We start from the raw sequence: 17235 nt of genomic DNA, 5'->3' as shown, positions 1-17235 counted from the left end.
AGAAAAGGGATACTAGTTAAAGGCACTTCTAAATAATCCTAGTTCGGTATAGCTAAATAGTATATGATAGATAGCTTATTTTGATCACAATAGCTAAGATATTAATAGTTGTAACTTATATTATATACTGCGGAACTATTTACTTAAACTAGTTAGTTCCTCCGTATATATAGACCTAATGCTAAGCTTAATATTATTCTATATTATTACGGTTCTGGAAGATAGTGGGGCCACGATAGACTAATTAGGGCTGGACCGAGCGAGCGAGCGGGGCTCACGGTCTAAGCGGACGGAACGGACTAATAAGATAAGGACCGGGGACCGCGGCGGGGCTTACGGTCCACGGTCCAATATCGGCCAATTAGGAGTGGACCGAGGACCGTCTATAAGTTAACGGTCCACGGTTCACTAATCTATATATACGGAGGAACTAGCTAGTATAGATATATAATTCCGCAGTATGTAATTACAAATCACAATCGTAGTATCTTAGTTATTATAATTAAAACATTTTATTGTGCACTATTTAGCTACACCGAACTAATTATCAGAAGTTACTTTTAACTAGTATCCTTTTTAGAGGTTTTATACAGGGATTCGTTACACGAACTAATTAAAGCTAGACTAAGCGATTAAGCGGGGCTTACGGTCTAAGCGGACGGAACGGACTAATAAAATAAAAACCGGGGACCGCGGCAAGGCTTACGGTCTACAGTCTAATATCGGCTAATTAAGAGTGGACCGAGGACCGTCTATAAATTAACGGTTTACGGTCCTAAAGTTTATATATATAAAGAAACTAATTAATATAAATAAATAGTTCCGCAGTATATAATATAAATTACAATATAACGAACCCCTATACAGAACTTCTAAAAGGGATACTATATTACAACCTGCACCAGGAATAAATATAAACTGCAAAGTAATACGCTAGAAGTAAATATAATAGGATAATCGAAGGTTATAATAAGCGTTTTAGATAAGGGGTTCACTATTAATAATAGATTGTTCTATAAAAAATTACTTAAAAGTAAATTATAAATAAATAAACTTAATTACTTACGTAAAAAATTAGATTCCTTAATACGGAGAGCGCTAGGCGTTCCCTCCTATTTATATATAGCTATCTATATATATTTCTAAAATATCTTTATACCTTACTTAATATACTTAATAATCTTAGCGGCTAAGCAAACTAAATAATTTTTTATAATCGATATATTTAATATACTTAATAGTCTTAATTACTAATTAAACTAAGCACCTCCTAATTAGTCACATAGGGACTTTATGGGTTTTCCTATCCCTAGCCTAATGATTAGCTAAAGTATCCCAGCACCTCGGGAACCACCTAGTAGTTCCTTTACAGGGTTATTATATTTAGGGCGTAATATACTAGTTAAAAGTAACTTCTAACAATTAGTTCGGTGCAGCTAAATAGTACACAATAAGATATCTTAATATAAATACTAAATACCGTAAATACAAGCTAAATTACATACTGCGGAACTATCTATCTACACTAGCTAGTTCCTCCGTATATATAGACCTTAGGACCGTAAAGTGCTTACCCTGCTATAGCCCCGATCACCCCTAGCACATTACATCCTGCAACGTGCTCGTCGTGCTATGCCTCTAATCACCCTTAGTATCTTGCATCCTGCAGACTGCTCGTAAGCCTTAGCGCCATAGCACTTTTGTCCTGGCCTAATTAGCTTGTTCCCTAGCTTCCTTAATGATTAGCTAGGGGCGACCTACGCCCTACATATAGCGCGACCTGCCGTTAGGTTAACTGTAACACACAATCGTAGTATTTGAACTATTGTAATTGAGCTATTTTATTATATATTATTTAGTTACACCGGACTAATTATCAGAAGTTACTTTTAACCAATATCCCTTTCAAAGGTTCTGTACAGAGGTTCGTCATACTTCTCTCTTTAACTAAATAAACACTTAAATTAAAAGCTATTTAGGCAGAGATTAATATAAGCAGCGAAGGTAAACTTATTACTCCTAAATACTTCTTAAGCAACAAGCTTCAGCCTATTAGATAGCTATGTCCGTTAACCCATCTAAAACCCTGTATTATAGGTTCTATTTTAGGTGCTATTACTGCCTGGTTATCTAGTGTCTCCCTGCTCGTAAGTCCTATGCTATTTATTTTGATACTATTGCCCTATAGTTAAATATCTTATAATCACTCCTAACTTTATATTTTACCGCAGTATCGTAACTAACTGTAGTCAAGTACTTACAACACTAACATGTCTTGGCAGATTGTAACAGGTTTCCCCTCTTCTATAGTCGATGTCCCAACGACCGTACTTAGTCGTGTCTGTCGTCATCGTCGTCGTCAAGCCAAGAGACGGTACCATTCGAATGCACGTGGTAATAACGTCCGCTCTTTACGTCCTTCTTCCAGTAGTTCTTATACTTGTGCCTGGAAGAACTGGCTGACGATTCCTGCGAGGATGAGGTCTTTTGTTTTTGTTCGCTACTGGCGGTGGAACTATGTGTGGATGAAGGAGCCTTCGACGAGTGCGGCGTCGAGTGCGAGTGGTGCGAATGGTGAGAGTGCTTCGTGCTTATTTTGTGCTTGGATGACGTAAGCGGCGTCGGCTGGTGAATAGGCTGGTGTTCGACGACTTTATAGTCGTCTTCGTTGTCGTATACGTGCAGTGGTTCGGTGCCCGGTACGGGCAAGGTTGGCACCACTTCGGCGATAGGGTGGAGGCCGCTACTACGCTGCTTGTAGTGCTCCTTCAACTGGTCCTTCAGAGCATACGACTGTTCCCTGGCGTAGTCCTGGGCGTTCCTGAGTCCCTTCGGCCCTCCTTATGTTCTCCATGAGAGTTAACTAAACTCGTCGACTTAATAGGAAACTGGTGATACTCGAGCGTGCCGTCTTCTGATTTAGCCGCATAGTGTGCAAAGAAATTAATGTTCTTGCCGTTCGTAGTGAATGTCGTAATTTCGGCGTGACCAGGAGGGTCAGATTTTCTTATGTAGGAAAGAGCTTGGTTCCTTGCGTGGACCAGGGCTGCTCCGTTATATCGGCTCTGCAGCTCTGCTTCTCTTATGTCTCCCGCGGGGCCCTTCCACTCTCCCGCTATATGTGGCAGCGTCACGGAACCTGGGTCGTCTTTATAAAGAACGGCTCCGGCGATATACTCGTCGACTGGGAACGGGAGGTACTCCTCCATCTCGAGTCCCTCCACGAAGTCGGGCTGTGGAGTAGATAAGCCATTATTGAAGCCGACATTTTTTGGATAGCCCGTAAATGCCTGGTTAAATTCTCTCGCATAGCCCTCGTCGTCGTACTCCTTCAACAGCCTCCTACTGGTCTCGATGACCATGGTTGTTTCGTTCCTGGCTTGCCCGGCCCTCTTGGTGTACTGCTTGTACACAGACTCGGGTGGCGAGGCTGACTCGCGGGACCGGGCGTGTCGTTCGTGGAGGTCTTGGAGGTTTGTGGGTGGTTGGGAGTGTCGTGGTTCGAGAATACCATTCTTTCGGGCCTGGATAGCGAAACCAGACGCCGTTGTGGAGATGGTCTTCGTCGATCCCGAATCGTCCGAGGGGTCCGAGGGCTGCTTCTTGCCCATCTTGTTGAAGCGTGCGAGGTTCTGCCGTGTTAATCGCGCTCGCTTTGTCCGTGGTTCGGCGTCGTCGTCGCTGTCTAGCTGTCGTTTTCGTGACGGTGGATTTGCTGGATCCTGCTCTTCTTGGGCTGGCGGAAGCTCAGCTTGCGAGAGCTCCGGTGAGGTTTGTTTCTTATCCATGGTGAAGTGGGGAAGAGGAAAAGGCTGGGTGTCGGGGTGGTCAGCCGAATGGGTCTTGTATGCAACACTTCGTTGTCGCAGGATTTGTTTTCGGTGCGTTGTTCATTGGGTGCGACGGAATTTAGGCAGTAGTTGGGGGCCAAATGCCTATGATTGGTTCTCCGTGATCGTCCAATGAGGTGGTAGGGTTAGCGCCGCGCACCGCGTCGGGGGCGTCTTTGTCAGTTGGTGATATTGTGCCAGGATCTATCTGAATCAACCTGCCCGCACACAATCTCGGATTTACCTCTAATGATGGATTCACACTCATGGACAAAAACTGGAATTAGCGCCTATGCCCCGATGCTCAGACCGGGCAAGAGACTGGCATTTGAAGACAATATCGGTAAACCGCCGGGCTGGACCCCCTTATACGACAAATCATACTGGCTCAGGCCAGGGTCGAGGAGGGACGGCCGAATAGTTTCTCGTCTCAGCCACTGTTTGACTCCCTTGAACCACATGCTCAACCTGACAGCAACAAAGCTCTTTTCGTGTTACTGGACACGTTGTTCAACCGTTTTCCAGACCAGTATTTCTTGAAGGCTCTGTTGACCTGGACTCTTTACGCCGCCCGGCCTCTCACAATCGCAGAGCTCTCAACTGCAATGCAATTGGATTCGGATAATCTTTCTTCGGGCTTCGAAAGTGTAGAGGAAGCAAGACGAAGCCTCGAAACAAATCTTGCTGGGATCTTCGAAATCGACCACAACGAGGTGAAACTGGCCCATCCACGACTAAGAGATGTTCTGATGACCATTGGCGGTGACGATTCAGGCTACCTCTGGGACAAAGTCCGGAAGTCTGCGCATCCAATAATTGCTACGGCCTGTCTCGACCACCTATGTCTCCCAAAAGTGCAGGAATTCCTGGCACCAAAAGCGGGCCAAGCAAGAGAACTAGAGTGATACCTCCCTACGGATGGCAGCATGTGCTCATATGCTCTACGAGCGTGGGTTCATCATCTGGCGCAGGTTTCCAGTTTGCGGACCCGACAGTCGGTCCTCAAGAGGGTTGTTGGCAGAGAGATTGGTAATACTTTGACCGGAGGCTATTGGGCTTATTCCAACCCCGTGACACGAAGCGTTCAGCCACCGAAAGCACTGCTCACTCTATTTGCTAGTCATAGGATGATTGATGTGCTGGAGCCTTCAGACCAGAATGGTGCAGTCCCCGCGTTGCTGGAAGGAGCACATGAAGGCCATCGTCATGTGGTAAGAGATATACTGCACACATTCGACCTTTCTAGCGACGTGCTGATCAACACCCTGTCTGCCGCTGAAGCCTCTGGGAACGAGACATTGCTGATTGAGATCGTGGACCATATACTTGCGAGGTATTCCACAGATTGCGGTAGCCTCTGGCCAGCAGACGTAATGCGCAGGGCATCCTGTCTTGGTCTAGATCGCTTTCTGGACAAGATGCTCACCCTTGGCTGTCCGGTGGAAACTGAAGCACAGGTGATGACCGAACCGAGGCCCATTTCGTTGCTGTACCAGGCTGTCTGGAACTCGCAAAAGAAAGCCGCAAGGGTTCCATTGCAACATGGTGCGAATATCAACTACAATACCATCCAGGACAATACAGCAATGCACCTTGCTGCACGCAATGGAGACGCCGACATGATAAAAATGCTTATCGAAACAGCAAAGCCTAACCTCGAGGGTACCAGCAATGAGGGTAGCACCCCTTTATACCAGGCTTGCACCTGGGGACACCACAAAGTTGCCGAGCTGCTTCCGCATGCTGGAGCTGATCCAAACATGGGTCACCAGAAAGGGGAATGGTCTCCACTAGCATCGGCAACCTACGAGGGGCATCAAAGATGCGTAGAGCTATTGCTTCAGAATGGAGCCGATCCTAATTCCTCGAGTCCAAAGGGATCCGCACTTTTCTGCGCTGCAGCCTGGAGTCACACAAATCTTTGTCAAATACTACTTGAAGCTGGGGCAAAGCCAAACAATCCAGATGATGAGACCCCAATCATCATAAACATTGCATGCTCTTCCACCAACAAAACAACCCTTCTCGACACCATGAGGCTACTTGTTGGAAAGGGCACTAATGTCGATTCCCAGATATCCTCTTCAGGGATGACCGCTTTGATGTGTGCCGCCTATAACACCAGCGGCCCACAGGCAGAAATCGTTAATACACTCTTATCTCGCAACGCCAACGTCCAGTATATAGATAAGAATGGAGATCCTGCCCTTTATCATTTTGTTACAGTAAAAGGTTCCAACCCTCGTGCTTTGGAACTTCCACTTTAATAGAGCGCAAATACCAACTACTTAAATCTCGATCAAAAAAACAGGATCTTATATAGTACTTTTTAAAACTAACACCCTGAATTTATCCGTATCCTTCTGGAAATAGCGTAGACCCAAACCTACGAGTAAAGGTTCCGCTTACGCCTCTAATATTAACTACGGCTAACCGGTATAATACTAGTTTGGACTTACTGCTGGAATATAGTGTATTAGTTAATTAAACTGTAGAGCTTGTAGATAGGTATCTAAAAGGCTGGATAGTGATAGCTTTTACTGTTAAAATCGGAATAGTTTATGGAGTTAGATCTCTGGCGGAACACGGAGCTAACCTCGGCTGGACGGGCCCCTTAAACGACTATAAGCCGCTGCTTATAATGGCTATATTCCATAACGATATCGAGATTATAAGTGCTCTGCTAAAGTTTCCCACTAAGATTGACTTGGATACTACAGATAATGACGGCTAGGCTCCTCAGCATGTCATGAGAACGGACATGGTCATATACAAACGACTTGTCAACACTGGTGCTCATATTGACCTGATTAATGACCAGGCTATGGCTACGCCTCTTGGGCGAGCGTCTGAGGCGGGAGACATCGAAAAGGCAACGTATCTCCTCAAGCGGGGAGCACAGGTCGATAAAGGCCCATCCCTATTATGGTTCACCTCTGATAGCGCCCTGCCGTCCCACATCTGACTTTGATATGGTGAAACTTCTCGTGGAACACAAGACCAATGTCAATTAAGCGTCTGATGTCCTGTACGGTGTGCCTCTATCGGCAGTGTGTCTGGGGTATGAGTCTGATGACCCAGGCTACAATTCTGGAACGAGTGACAAGATTTTGCACTACCTCCTTGAGCACGGTGCTGACAAACGCACCAGGAGGTTTATTTGGGTACACCATCATTGCCGCCGCATACAACGCACCGAGTCGTATTATAGACCTCCTTCTACAGAATGGAGCTAAACCTGACGTGAGGAATAGCATGGGTCGCTCACCGATACATATGGCCGCAGGTTGTGAAGGTATTGAAAATATTCAAGCGCTTCTTCGAGCCGGGGCTGACATCAGAGACTACGGACGGTCGTGATCGAACGGTACTACGAGTTGGGCAGCAACGGCAGGCCGTGCATCGGTCTGTAGAAATGGCACTCCTTTCGTGGACGGCCAGATCGATGCTCGTTACGGCCAGCTGACTCTGGACGGTCATGGACTACCTCTTTGCTGGGACAGCCCGCGGTACAGAATCCTGGCTGGACGATATGAACCCAGGGGAACCTGGAGATCAGCTCAAGGTGACCAGCCTACTTCTGAAGCATGGCGCAAACCAATCCGTCGTTGTGTTTTTGGCGATCAAAAATGGACACCCATAAAGATCGCTAGATTCTCTCGGGTTGTGCAAAGTGACGTTATTCAGGTCTTGTGCAGTGGTCTCCAGGAAGATCTTGGTCCAATACTCGAAGGGGAGGAGCATGCCAGTGAAAAGGGATTCGAAAGAGAAAGCGTGTACGACTGTTGCCTGTGCGTAAGTTACCTGAGCTACTGCCTTGGCACCTCACATACATTTTACTACTCCTTACTCCTTCATGGTCTACACGATTTATTCTAACATTGATCTTCATACTATAGACAATCCGCGGGTACCAATACAATTACAAAACAGGTCTGGAGTTTTGCTTTTGTTTCAAAGGCTATCCAAATCGGCACCTCATACATGCACAGGAACACGAGTTTGAAAAGGTAGGGCCTGGGTTTGAAGTAAAGGAGGATGCTGGAGGCGGTCAGGAGGTATCATACAGGAGCACACCTGAGACTAGTGACGATGAATCAGAAGATGAGTACGGCGGACTTAAAGGGCTTAGGGCTTAGCCGGTAGATAGCTGCATAAAATGCTTGGTAACACTCCAAAGAGTCATGCCACGAATCTTTCCTCCCCAGATCATCACAAAGCAATGATTCCGGTGAAAAAAAAGAGCAAGTCTCCCAGAAGGGAGAGAGAAGGTTCCAAAAATATCAACAACTTGGCTATGATACACTACACCACCAACAGCTTCAGTCACCCATCCAAGATCCACCCAACTGCCCCCCACACTCGCATACACTATCCAAGATACATATCCAAGTATGTGAAAGACCGCCAGGTTTCTCGCCTCTTACCAAGACACTTAGAGAGGTCAAGGCTCAAGTGATGGGGACCAAGAACCATGAGTAGAAAAAGAAAGGAGAGGGAAGTTTCTGACAGGAGAATTTATTTTATACTTGGATCAGGGCGCTCAGTGCACGCTCGCCGATTTCAGAGAGAGTGCGTTTTGTCTGTGCTTTTGTCAGGCAGCAACTCAATGACATCGCCCGGACCCGCGTGGTGTTGGCATTGAGACATCTGAGTGGTTGATGAGTGACAGGCGCGGGTCTCTGAAGCCAGGCAACGAGGAAGGCGATGACTGCGGCCCAGCCGAGGAGGATGCCAGGGCAATACTGGAGAACATTCTGGAAGGGGCCACACGCGATGAAGAGAGTGCAAGTGAACTTTCACCTCACCATCGGTCTACAGATGTTGACCCAGGGTAGTTTTGAGTAAAGAGCACTTCAAGGATTTATTTGGTATTTGAAACGAAGAGGGGGTCGGCATCTTGTGTGCGGATGTGTGCGGATGTGTGCGGATGTGTGCGGATGCGTAATTCAATGGGGCTTCATACCAAGAGTCTTAGTTCCGCCATTGGCTTTGAGGATGCGGCCCGAAAGGAAGTCTAACCAGAGTCTTTGCCATCTCAAAGCAGCAAAATAACCGGCCAGGGCAGATTCTCCAGACATTCAACAAGCTCCGCATCGGGCCAGCAGACCTTTTTCTCAAGACATCAAAATCGACCCGATCTTCCCAGATGTTTGGTTCTCTCCGACGCCAGTGGCTATGTCTGGTCCCAAACTCAATTCCATCTTCCGAAACTCGACCCCGTTTTGATCCGGGGATGATGTCAACAACACAGCAAGAACAACATTTCCAGCAGTCGTCCCTCGTCATGGACCCAGTTGACCGGAGTCCGCATCGATTGCAGCTTCACCTGACTGGATATCCAGGCAAGATCCTCGAATGGTCCCACTGAGTCTGTCTCAACTCTAACGGAACACTTCGCAGGTCCGAAAACATCCTCAAACCGCAGATAAGAACCCCATCCTCCGCCCAAAAAGTTCTGCCGTGATCTCCAGACCATTCCTCTCGTTTACCAAGCTAGACGAAGCTGTTCCCAGGGTGCTCACCCCTCTCTCTTGTCCTCGGCTGTTTTTCACTCTTTTATATCAGCACAAGGAGCCCACGCATCAATCATGCATCTCCTCCCCCTGCTCCTCTCAGGAGCATGCTACTCCACCATTGTCGCCGCCGCGGCCGCCCCCGCGGCGACGGTATCCCCCCTCCCCGCCTTCAACAAACAAGACCTGAACGGGCCCGAGATCTGGGGCTCGTACAATGAAATCGAAGACTGCGAGATGCACCAAGCCATCGAGTGCCTCCACGACCAAATCTGCGCCCGCCGCAACGTGCCCATCTACGGTAAGATCCGCTGCACCATCGGCAGCTCGGTCGCCTACCTCTGCAACTACCGCAAGAAGGGCGACAAGTTCGAAGACGAGATCGAAGCCGTCGTCCGCGAGGGTAACCGCAAGAAGGAGGGCGGCGAGCTCACCTGTGACCATCGCGAGATGTACGAGGCCTGGAGGCAAATACGCATTGCCAAGGGGTCCCACACGGGCTGGTGGTATGACGGCAAGGGAAAGAAGACGTACGGGTTTGACAGGCGGTGCAAGGACGGGGAGTGCGACAACGGGTGGATGACGGGGAGCGAGTGGGAGCAGTGCACGAATATCAAGAAGAGCAATAACGACTGGCTGTTTGACTATGAGGCGCCCGAGTACCTCAATTACACGGGGAGGTTTGAGCAGCACTTGCCTGATCCGGCGAATGATTTCGAGCCGGTGTACTTCAACCCTTGGTATGAGGGGAAGAGGCCGAAATGACGATTCACGTTCTTTGTGAAGAAGTTTGGAGAGCTGCTCAAGAATACTTTTCTGGACGCGGTGGAGCGGGCGTGGGGGCTCAAGGCGCTCAAGAGGAAGAGGGCGAGGGAGAAGATGGAGAAGGAGCTGTTTGAGCAGTTCAAGGGGGAGAGGGAACTGTTTGAGCAGTGGAAGGAGGAGAGGGCGAAGAAGGAGAGGAAGGCGGGAGCTGAATGAATGGGGGAAAAAAAGGTGAAGCTGAGGAAAGGGGTATGTGTATTTGGTTGTAGTTGGTGATTGTACAAAGACTTGATGATTGATCTACTTATGACCATTGTCATCGGATGATTGAATATACATATCCAACATATCTGATTCAGGGACATTCAGTCAACATCGCATGACATTGCATTTAATGCAAGCACGAGGTTATAAGTCGGCATGGCCAATCAGCGGACGTAGCCATGATAAGCTGTGTGGCCTAATCTTATCAATCTTGCCCATCTTATCATCGCCAGCGCCAAGCCACCCATCGTTGATCAACAGAAGTGAACCCTGTTCAGCCACGCCGGCCGCGGAAGCATTCCTCCGGTCGTCTAGCCCGGAATCTCGATTGAGCGATCTCTTTGTGCAACGATATCTTTACCTCGTTGTGCTTGTTCGACTCTTGTTGAGGGAAAACAAAAGCCTAGAGCTTGGTCCCCGGCAGTTGTCCAGGCCAAGGTAGCTGCCAAGACATCTGGCGCCACCTGGTGGGGCTCTCCTCGCAATCATAATGTCATCACTTTTTCCCTTCAACTCTGCCACTTCTGGGCCACTTTCAACCACGGCGGCAACCACAGATCGATGCGAATGCGGCTCCATCCCGCTCTCCCCATTCCCCTTCTCCATGAGAGGACGCCCCGATCGGGGTTTGCCCCTGCACAGGGTAGCATCGCCGGAACAGAAAATGGGATGACGACTTCGACATACCGTCCATATTTTCGACTACCTGCAGATCGTGCGTCATGACCTCAAATGTCTTTGAAGGACAGCCTCTCCTTTTCCAGGAAATCTCCGCCGGATTGGGCGGGGACACCGGAATGGGAAGATCAAGTCGATGATGGGACGGTTAGAAATCTCTGAGCAGGGCATACACACCGACGGCCTGATTTCCGGCTCAAGGCTCCGACAGCTTGGGCCGCGTGGAGGTTATAAGATCAGATTCACCCTCCTGACCACTGTGTTGCTCCACGCTGTGATACATCAGACACTGCTCACACATCTGGCAAGCCGTCGGTCGCAAACATGGTCGCCTACAAGCTCTCCGCGGGCACTGCCCTGCTCTCTCTAACTGTCCGGTCTTTGGCAGTTCCTGTCGTCTCCGAGCCAACCACCACTTTTACCGCGACACCCGCCTTCACTCCTCCCGTCAGACCACACAGCAATGTTACGGATCACGGCCCATACACCGGGCCACCACCCACCACCACTGGAGCCAAGACCACCGATGTTCTTGCCCCCTCCATCCCAGCTTTGCCCCCTGGACCGAACGCGTTTGACTATCCAAGTGACGGCGAGCTGCACGCTCCGCTCCCAGCACCATACACGCCTTCCGGCGGTGTGGGAACGAACGGATCCGCCCCTGTGTATCGCGTGCTCTCCGACTTTGACTACGAGTCCATTGCCCTGGCACTCTACCAAGAATGGATCGAGCTCGATCTCTTTCACTGGGGCCTTGCGACCTTTTCTGAAGAGGAGTTCGAGGAGGCTGGTCTGAAGGCTGAGGACCGCTACCTTCTCCAGTTCATGGCTGAGCAAGAAGTAGGCCATGCCACTCTTCTCAGCAACATGCTCGGCCCCTCTGCTCCAGTCCAGTGCAGCTACAACTACCCAGTCACCAATGTCCGCGAGTACATTGACTTTTCCCAGAAGCTGACCCGGTACGGCGAAGCTGGTGTCTACGGCTTCCTCAACCACCTCAATGCTCATGATGTGGGACAGATGCTCCTTCAGAGCATCACCACCGAGGCCCGTCAGCAGATGATCTTCCGCCAGTTTGAGGGCTTGTTCCCCATGCCCGAGTGGTTCCAGGTCGGCATCCCCCAGTCCTGGGCCTGGACCTTGCTGGCGCCTTACATCTCATCCTGTCCCGCCAACCAGACCCGCCTGGTCTGGCAGAACTTCCCTGCCCTTCACATCCTCAACCAGCCCAACCCCGCTCGCATCAATGGCTCCAACGCCTGGAATGAGACCACTGGCGGCTACACCAACACCCTCAGCACTGCCGACATTGAGGAGGACGAGGACTGCATCAACAGCACTGAGGAGGGCGTGAACTGCTCCCCTGGCATCACCAACAACCGCACCAACCCTCTCTCCTACCCAGGCCGTCAGGTCTTCCTCCAGTGGGACGAGCCTGGTTTCCCTGTCGGCCCCAACAACAGCTACATCACAAGCACGAGTGCCAACCCGCCTGTCTTTGCCGCTTGGGTCAGTCAGCTCAACGTCACTTACACTCCCCTGGAGGAGATCCAGAACAACACCGCCTGGACTGTGCAGCCCAACATGGAGACGTTTGCTGGTGATCCGGCTGTCAACGGTACCATATTTTTGGTCTTGACAGACTTGGATCTTTATGTTACTCCTTACAACCTTACCCAGCTGAACCCTCATGTGTATGCTGTGGGTATGTACCAGTCTGGTTAAGATATTGAAACACGGTGAATGTGTCGACAGTGTGGATGGACACTGCTGCCAGGCAGTGTTGCAATTATTGTTTTTGTTCTTATATACCTCTCCTTTTTAGTAATTAATTTATCTCAACATATTCTCCATGGCCCGCTTCATTGCTTTTGCAAAGTTGGGAGACCGAGTCTTGTTCAGCATAAACAGGGACGGGTGATTGTGTACCTAGGTACTTTTAGTAAAGGTAGACCGTTCAATGGGTAAGCCTCATACTGTGTCCCGTAGCATTGACCCCTGGATACGAACCGCTAACGTCATCCTGAACATGGCTCTTCTTTACGCCGGTGCGACGACCGGATGATCACTCCATCGCGGAGTCATGACAACGGAGGTATTGTGGATGGACACAGCGAGTGAGCTGGACACCTCTCCTCCTCCTCTGCACCCCCCAAATGGTCCGAGTAATGAGTGGCTTGTAAGGTCTAGAACTCTCTACCAAAGCTTTCTCTCATGAAGCATATGCTAAGACGATCTCGTCACCTCCCGCCGACTCTCATCTTGCGGTACGGCTGTATCCGGCCATCGTCAACATCCTTGAAGATGTCTACCGCCTTGGTTTGTGACTTTAAACATCTGGCACGCGGTGATGTCGCGCTGGTCGGCGGGAAAATCTCGTCCTTGGGCGAGATGATCAGCCGTCTCGCAAGCCAGGGCATTCCCGTGCCGCCTGGGTTTGCGACCACCTCTCACGCCTACTGGCAGTACGTTGACGCTAACGGGATCCGAGAGAAAATTGGTAGTTTGTTGGCGGAATGGCAGGCCGGGCGCGAGACCCTTGCCGAGACGGGCTGGGCAGTCCGTCGATTGTTCATCCGCGGCGAGTGGCCGGCTGATGCGGCGGCCGCCATCACCACCGCCTACAAGAAGCTCTCGGCCGAGGCTCGGATTGATAACCTGCCTGTTGCCGTCCGGTCCAGCGCGACGGCTGAGGATCTTCCTGACGCTAGCTTTGCCGGCCAGCTGGAGTCGTACTTGAACATTACTGGCGAAGACCGACTTCTGGACGCCTGTCGCCGATGCTGTGCCACGCTGTTTACCGACTGAGCCATTAGCTACCACCAGACCAAGGGATTTGACCACACCAGCATTGCCCTCTCAGTCGGTGTGCAGCAAATGGTCCGCTCGGATGCCGGTGGTTCTGGCGTCATGTTTTCCATCGACACGGAGAGCGGGTTCGACAAAGTCGTGCTCATCAACGCGGCCTGGGGTCTTGGGGAGAAGATTGTGCAAGGAACCGTAAACCCGGACGAGTATCAAGTCTTCAAGCCGCTTGTGAACGACACCGGTCTGGTCCCCATCATCCAGAAGAAGCTAGGCGGCAAGGCGACCAAGATGGTCCTTGGACGGAGTCGCCACCAGCCCACTCGCAATGTTCCCACCTCCAAAGCCGAGCGCGCGGCGTTTGTTCTCACCGACGACGAGATTCTCGCGCTGGCACGCTTGGCTTGCACCATTGAGAAGCACTACGGCTGTGGGATGGACATGGAATGGGCCAAGGATGGCATCACAGGCGAGCTGTTCATCGTCCAGGCCCGACCCGAGACGGTGCACTCCCGTCAGGACCCTGCCGTCCTCAAAACGTACAGTGTCAAAAAGAAGGGGCGTGCTCTAGCCACGGGTCTGTCGATCGGTGATGCCGCGGTGGCAGGCCACCTCTGTCTCATCGAAGACGCCAAAGACATCGACAGGTTCATCGACGGCTCCATCCTGGTGACGGTGGCAACCGACCCAGACTGGGTGCCCATCATGAAGCGCGCGGCAGCCATCATCACAGACCACGGCGGCCGCACCTCCCACGCCGCCATCGTCAGCCGCGAGCTTGGCGTCCCGGCCGTGGTGGGCACAGGCGACGCCACCTACGTGCTGCACACCGACCAGGAAGTCACCGTCTCGTGCGCCGAAGGCGACGTCGGTTTTGTCTACGAGGGCGTTTCCGACATCACCACCACAACAGTCGACCTCACCGACCTCCCGCCCGTCCGGACAAACATCATACCCAATCTTGCCAACCCCTCCGCGGCATACCGCTGGTGGCGCCTCCCCGCCGACGGCATCGGCCTGGCAAGGATGGAGTTTGTCGTCTCCAACGCCATAGAGGTCCACCCCATGGCGCTGGTACATTTTGACAGGCTCAAGGACGAGAAGGTCCAAGGCCAAATCGTCAAGCTGACGGTTGGGTACCCCCACAAACCGGATTACTTTGTCGACAAGCTCGCCCACGGCCTGGCGGCCTCTGCGCGACTTTTTTCCCCAGACCGACCATCATCCGGCTCAGCGATTTCAAGACAAACGTGTACGCGGGCCTGATCGGCGGCGCTGAGTTTGAGCCTTTGGGAGAAAACCCCATGCTTGGCTTCCGCGGCGCGTCGAGGGACTACTCCCCGCGCTACCGCGACGGTTTCGCGCTCGAGTGCCGGGCCATCAAGCAGCTGCGCGAGGTGATGGGGTTCACCAACGCGGTGGTGATGGTGCCGTTCTGCCGGACGGTGGACGAGGCGAAGAAGGTGCTGGATGTCATGGCGGAGAATGGGCTGCGGTGCGGGGAGGGAGGGCTGAAGGTTTATGTCATGTGCGAGATACCGTCGAATGTTATCTTGGCCGAGAGGTTCACGGAGCATTTTGACGGGTTTTCCATCGGGTCGAATGACTTGACGCAGTTGACTTTGGGGGTGGACAGGGACTCGGGGTTGTTGGCTGATTTGTTTGATGAGCAGGATGAGGCGGTCAAGTGGATGATTGCGAGGGTGATCCGGGTGGCGAGGGAGAGGGGGTCAAAGGTGGGCATTTGTGAGCAGGCGCCGAGTGATCACCCAGAGTTTGCGAGGTTTTTGGTCCAGGCTGGGATTGATTCCATTTCGGTGATTCCTGACAGCTTTCTTGCTGTTAAGAGACATGTAGTTGATAGTGAAAGCCCTGAGCATTCCTTGCGTAGGTATGTATGTAAAACATGTATATACAGCTCATCTCCTCACTTCTTATCCGTAAGCTCTATCGTGCTCTTCAGCCGGTGCGCAGACCTAGCAATGGCGGCATTCTCGTCACTCCCCAGCGGCATCTCAATCGTCTTCATGATCCCCTTCCTCCCCAGAACCACCGGCAGGCTGAAACAGCAATCGAATTCCGGCTGGAAATGGCTAACGGGTCTTACCTCCCTCTTGTCGAAGAGGATCGAAGCGCAGATACTCGCCACAACAGACCCAGTCCCAAACGGCGTGGCCCCCTTGGTCGTGAAGATGGTCTCGGCTCTCTCTTTACACTCTTTTGCAAGCTCCTGATGTCCAGACGTGTCGGGCGAGAGCACCTTGTCGAGGGGGATGCCGTTGATGGTCGCCGACGACCAAGCAACCACCTGACCGTCGCCATGAACGCCCAAAACAAACAGCTGGATCGAGCTGGCGGCCACCCCGGCCTTTTCCGCCAGCAAACCCCGGATCCGGACCGACTCGAGGAACGTCCCGGAGCCAAAGACCTGGAACTTGGGCAGCCCGGCAAGCTCTTGAGCAATCGAGGTGAGGAGATCGACCGGGTTGGAGACGACGAGGACGATGGCGTCTGAACGGAAGGGCGTCATGGCCTTGACCACGTTCCGGATCGCCGAGGCGTTGCGGTGCATATGCTGGATGCTGGTTTCGCCTATGATTTGTTTAACAAAGGAACACAAACCGGGTTGGTTCTTTTTTTTTTTGGTTTGGAATGTTTCCTTACCAAACCCATATCTCGACCCTGCAGTGATCATCACAATGTCGCACTGCCCTGCCTCGTGGTGCGTAGCTACACGGACACGCATGCCGGCGCCGGTGGCGTAGGCGACGTCGGAGAGGTCGCGGACCTGGGCGTCTCGAAGGTCTACCTTGACATCGACCAGGATGAGCGCGTAGGCGACCGCGCCGCCGACCTAGCCGGCGCCGACGATGGCGATCCGGGTGGACGGGCTGGTGGTTTCGGGGGGCATTGCTAACAAACAGGTAGGTAGTCATCAAACTCGCAAGAGGTTGGGTGGACGAGATGTTTCTCTGGGGCTTGTTTTGGGCACTTCCATTGGTTGGTGATGACACCGGCGGGTGACCTCACCATGACCTCTGACAGGGACTGAGGATGGAAAAGGGGTCTTGTTGCGCACGATCAATCTTTCGTAGGACCGACGTCATGCCTGATCAGGACCACAGATTCTCGTCAAGAGCAAAAATGGTGTGATATTTGACCGGAGCTTCCTTCTGTTGAGAGCTAGTTCCAACAAACGACGGGAGATTAACCTCTCCACCCCAACCCCAACCTGCTACAAGACCCCCTTTACAAAACCAAAACCAACCCAAAACCTCATCACCCACCATGATCCCCTTTATCACTCCCCCTCCCTACTCGGTAACCAACCCAACCAACCCCACCCTCGGCCCCGTCCCCAACCCCCCCCTCCTCAT

The 17235-nt window shown here is 51.4% G+C and overlaps 6 protein-coding genes across 6 annotated transcripts; 4 read left to right on the top strand and 2 right to left on the bottom strand.

Annotated features, from left to right (window-relative positions):
• Positions 1–2780: 2780 nt before the first annotated feature.
• Positions 2781–3788, bottom strand: PODANS_4_2290 (uncharacterized protein; the record flags this gene model as incomplete). The annotated part of the gene is made up of 1 exon (XM_001903820.1): positions 2781–3788. The coding sequence occupies one exon, from the start codon at positions 3786–3788 to the stop codon at positions 2781–2783; it is 1008 nt and encodes a 335-aa protein (XP_001903855.1).
• A 968-nt stretch (positions 3789–4756) lies between these two features.
• On the top strand, positions 4757–6097 carry PODANS_4_2280 (uncharacterized protein; the record flags this gene model as incomplete). The annotated part of the gene is made up of 1 exon (XM_001903819.1): positions 4757–6097. The coding sequence occupies one exon, from the start codon at positions 4757–4759 to the stop codon at positions 6095–6097; it is 1341 nt and encodes a 446-aa protein (XP_001903854.1).
• A 3324-nt stretch (positions 6098–9421) lies between these two features.
• Positions 9422–10111, top strand: PODANS_4_2270 (uncharacterized protein; the record flags this gene model as incomplete). Its single annotated transcript, XM_001903818.1, has 1 exon — positions 9422–10111. One exon carries the CDS (start codon positions 9422–9424, stop codon positions 10109–10111), a length of 690 nt encoding a protein of 229 aa, XP_001903853.1.
• Positions 10112–11377: 1266 nt separating this feature from the next.
• On the top strand, positions 11378–12778 carry PODANS_4_2260 (uncharacterized protein; the record flags this gene model as incomplete). The annotated part of the gene is made up of 1 exon (XM_001903817.1): positions 11378–12778. The coding sequence occupies one exon, from the start codon at positions 11378–11380 to the stop codon at positions 12776–12778; it is 1401 nt and encodes a 466-aa protein (XP_001903852.1).
• Positions 12779–13357: 579 nt separating this feature from the next.
• On the top strand, positions 13358–16092 carry PODANS_4_2250 (uncharacterized protein; the record flags this gene model as incomplete). Its single annotated transcript, XM_001903816.1, has 4 exons — positions 13358–13488; positions 13547–13785; positions 13917–14889; positions 14970–16092. The coding sequence occupies 4 exons, from the start codon at positions 13358–13360 to the stop codon at positions 16090–16092; spliced, it is 2466 nt and encodes an 821-aa protein (XP_001903851.1).
• Positions 15786–16891, bottom strand: PODANS_4_2240 (uncharacterized protein; the record flags this gene model as incomplete). The annotated part of the gene is made up of 2 exons (XM_001903815.1): positions 15786–16712; positions 16778–16891. 2 exons carry the CDS (start codon positions 16889–16891, stop codon positions 15786–15788), a joined length of 1041 nt encoding a protein of 346 aa, XP_001903850.1.
• Between the last annotated feature and the right edge of the window lie 344 nt (positions 16892–17235).

This window comes from Podospora anserina, chromosome 4 (assembly GCF_000226545.1).
Source record: "Podospora anserina S mat+ genomic DNA chromosome 4, supercontig 1".
NCBI classification, from domain to species: Eukaryota; Fungi; Ascomycota; class Sordariomycetes; order Sordariales; family Podosporaceae; genus Podospora; species Podospora anserina.
This window is presented reverse-complemented; position numbering and strand designations above follow the sequence as displayed.